The 4027-nt window shown below is 40.0% G+C and overlaps 1 protein-coding gene across 1 annotated transcript; it reads left to right on the forward strand.

The window, feature by feature from the left end:
* The first annotated feature begins 1555 nt into the window (after nucleotides 1–1555).
* Nucleotides 1556–2556, forward strand: ripply2 (ripply transcriptional repressor 2). Its single transcript, XM_041864965.2, has 3 exons — nucleotides 1556–1712; nucleotides 1850–1923; nucleotides 2265–2556. Exons 1-3 carry the CDS (start codon nucleotides 1581–1583, stop codon nucleotides 2437–2439), a joined length of 381 nt encoding a protein of 126 aa, XP_041720899.2. The 5' UTR covers nucleotides 1556–1580; the 3' UTR covers nucleotides 2440–2556.
* Nucleotides 2557–4027: the final 1471 nt, after the last annotated feature.

Here is a 4027-nt window from a genome sequence, read left to right on the forward strand (position 1 = left end):
AAACATTATTGGGCACAGACAACAGCACAAAGGGAAGAAGGTAGAGACAACAATACATCAGGCGAAGCAGCCACAATTGTGAGTAAGAGTGTCTCACTAATGCTCTTGTGGCTGAATGGAAGCAAGTCCCCATAGCAATGTTCCAACAGCTAGTGGAAAGCCTTCCCAGAAGAGTTGAGGCTGTTATAGCAGCAAAGGGGGGACCAACTTCATATTAATGCCCATGATTTTGGAATGATATGTTCGATGAGCAGGGGTCCACATACTTTTGGTATGTAGTTTATGTCCATGAAAGGTCCTGTTATTCATGGTACACACTATTTTCATGCCACTTCGATTCAAAGTGATTTTCGTAGCAGGTTAGGAGAGAATTTTCGCTAACCCTAACCCTTTTCCTAACCTTCACCTCAGTCTCCTAACCTGCTAAGTCAGTTCTCCCAACCTATTATGAAAATTTCACTTTGGTATCGAAGTGGCGTGAAAATAGTGTTTCCCTGTTATTCATAGCAGAGGCGTTTAATATTTGAACAATGGAAATTCGAAAAGATATCGCTATGATAATATGGCTTGCGCGATCACATTATTCCAATTTGCAACTCTAGGCGGGCAGTAGCTTTGTGTATTTCTGCTTATTTGGTAGTTTTTTTTTGTACTTGTGGAACCAACATATATTGAGATGTTTGCAAAACGTGGTCTCTTTCACACCTCGCCGGGTTAATTCGCATATAGACCTAGATCTACAGTAAGTTAATCAACAGTTTGGGAGCACAGAAGGTGCGGTGAGGAGGGGGATATGCATTTTAATCAAATGTCTATGATTACTTAACACCTCCCGTTTAAGATAATGGTCTCAAAAACAATGGTCTCTGCAAACAAACCTAACGCGTGCCGCCGGCGTCCATAAGCTCCCCCCTCCCTTTATTGACCACCGGGCGCAGTTTGACCCTGTCCACATATCGGCACGTGCTATTTCACACTTGAAAAGCAAATGGTTCAAAAGGCGAAACACATTGCAGTTACAGAATGAAGGATGTCAGGGAGATTAAGTACATTTGTAGGCCTAAATTAATTTTAAATGTTGGCTTGTAGGCTTAGATGATTCAATTGTATTCATCACGTGGATGTTTCGTTTTTAATAACATTTTAAAACAAATTATAGCTAATATAAAACAACAATATTGTATTCATCTTCCTATTGAGTAGGCTACGCTTTAAATTGTCTAAATAAACCTTAATCAAACATGTATTATGAATCAAATGTAGGCCTAGCCCCTATTCACATAACTGACTTGACTAATATTATTTAGAATTCTGAGACCTTTACAATATCCCACAACAAAAGTTACACCTATTCTCAAACATGGCCACTCTGGGTGCGAGCGTGACCATATGCTGCAGGTTTGCCAAAGAGTGATTTGACTGACACCTCACCACCGTGGTGCATTGACGGGTGGTGTCAATGTGCAATTTGGCACGAGCATCCTGGCCCGATATATAGAAGGCGTCTGACTCGACTCTGGCATCACTCTCAATCGCAAACTCTCAGAGGATTTGCTCCGGACACTCTATGATCAGAAACCATGGAGAATATCATCTCTCATCGTGGATTAATTGGCGCAATTACCGGAGGAAACTTTTTTCAACAGCCCGCTAATTTGTGGAGACCTTGGGATGCCAAAGCAGGCAGGGAATGCAGGGCCGCGACACACACGGTTAGTACAGACTACTTTAAAAACAACATTATTAGTGTCAATTGTTTGTAGAGGAATTAAATTAGACGTCTCATAGGTCTAGCTATAGTGTACGAAATAGTATGCTAACATGATTGTCTTTCTTTATCCCCTCGCAGCCTTACACAAAGCCCATTGGAGGATTTTCAGACACCAAACACTGCAAGAGTCCTCAAATCACACATCCAGTAAAGTAAGTGACATTGCCTCACTAATATCACCAACACGCATAGGCTACATTAAACATATGCGTCTCTGTTTGTGCGTAATGGTAAATGAGAAGGGAATTCTCTCAAATAAATAATATGCCATTTAGCAGACGCTTTTATCCAAAGCGACTTACAGTCATGCGTGCATACATTTTTGTGTGAGTGTGGTCCCGGGGATCGAACCCACTACCTTGGCGTTACAAGCGCCGTGCTCTACCAGCTGAGCTACAGAGGACCACACTCTCTATATCCTTTCTCAACTATATTCTAGGCTACTTTGTATTTCCCATTCAAACTCCTAATGTGAGATTACCTTGTGCTCTAGGTTGTTCTGGCCCAAATCGAGATGCTTCGATTACCTGTACCAGGAAGCAGAGATGCTTCTGCGCAACTACCCAGTCCAAGCAACCATCTGCTTCTACGAAGACTCGAGCAGTGATGATGATGAGGAAGAAAGTGATGATGACGAGGAAGAAGAGAGCGTGAAGGAGCTGAATTAAAAAAGTTCTCGCTCTCCAATTTAAAAAACGCTGAATGTATATTTTAATATGAAATTTTAATATATCGTTGCATAATTTATTTTTGTAAATATCTGTAAATATGCCATATGAATAACGAATGACTAACACATTTGTCAAGGTAAACATCATTTAATAATTTATATTTCAGAATGGCCTACCTTTATTTAATATTGTATCCAATGGAGGAAGTTGTAATAAACCATTTATGAACTCAACAATGAGCTCCTTGAATCTGTGGATATGTTGGTTCTTTTTCAACAATCATTCAAAAAGCTTTATTTTGAGGACTATTTCTCTTCGTTGGATTTGATGTTGCTCTCTATTACGTCCACCACTACTCCAAATCAAATTATATTCTAGCCTCTTGTTCAAAAGAATAATCACATCCAAGGGCACAACTTTCATTAGGGATGGGAGGACATGTCCCCCCCCCCACATTCTGAAATGACATTTTTGCCCCCAGTTTTATCGTTGGAATGTGATACAAAATGAGGCAACGGTGTGCTTTTGGACCATGCGGATGCCTCGGAGCGGTCGGGTAGGCTGTTTGGAGTGTTTATCCAACTGGATAGATAAAATAAATAAATAATAATAATAATTATGTCTCCCCCAAATTTGCACCCCTGATCAGATCTATAATTTTGCTGAATACAAATTCTATGAACACCATGCATTTATTACGACCTCTTGTCGAGTAAGCTCCCATAACAAAGATTCTCTCTCATATGAATTGATTCACTCAAGACAGACGAAAAGATGATCATTCAAAAATAAAGTCAAGAGTGGTTTGAATGATCACTCTGACAGTGATCATTTAGGTATAGGCTACAGTCGAGGAATGATCTGAGACCAAGGAATTGTGTTTGATGATCTAAAATGGAAATGAAAATGTATCATCCTTGTATGAGACGCGGAGGTTGCATATATCACGGACTGTTAGTCAAGAGAGGTGAGATGACCAGCACGTGCGACAGTGTCAGTGTGGCTTACCACTTCCTCTCGTAAAACAACAACGTGCGTAAACAAACAGACTCTCAGAGGACAGTCAGCATGCAAAGGCCCTTCGACATTAATGCCAAATGTGTGCGCACCAAATGTCTGAATGCACACTTTCCATAATTAAAGTAATAGGCCTAACATTTGTAACTAGCTCTCACAGTGTCAAGTCAGAATTAGACGTTCATCCATGTATCTCAAAAGTCAAATTCCAAAGTTGTTGCAAACAAAGTGTTTAAGGTTAAGTTTAGGCATTAACTCCGAATTGTTAGGGTTAGGGTTGAGTTTAGGCATTAACTCTGAATGGTTAAGGTAAGAGTTGAGTTTAGGCATTAACTCTGAATGGTTAAGGTAAGAGTTGAGTTTAGGCATTAACTCTGAATGGTTAAGGTAAGAGTTGAGTTTAGGCATTAACTCTGAATGGTTAAGGTACGAGTTAAGGTTTGGTATAGGCTTAAAACAAAAATCTCAAAAACAACTTTCTATCTCTGGATTCGGACTTGCAACCTTTGGAATCAGAAACAGACACTTACACACATCCACCATCCATATTTTGATGTATCTTGTATTG

This window comes from Coregonus clupeaformis, chromosome 36 (genome assembly GCF_020615455.1).
Source record: "Coregonus clupeaformis isolate EN_2021a chromosome 36, ASM2061545v1, whole genome shotgun sequence".
Lineage (NCBI taxonomy): Eukaryota > Metazoa > Chordata > Actinopteri > Salmoniformes > Salmonidae > Coregonus > Coregonus clupeaformis.

Bases quoted from the DNA above. Each gene is read 5' to 3' on its own strand.
- ripply2 (XM_041864965.2), top strand. From the start codon at position 1,581: ATGGAGAATATCATCTCTCATCGTGGATTAATTGGCGCAATTACCGGA. The intron at 1,713-1,849 runs GTTAGTACAGAC...ATCCCCTCGCAG, and splicing joins GCAGGGCCGCGACACACACG to CCTTACACAAAGCCCATTGG. The intron at 1,924-2,264 runs GTAAGTGACATT...CTTGTGCTCTAG, and splicing joins CAAATCACACATCCAGTAAA to GTTGTTCTGGCCCAAATCGA.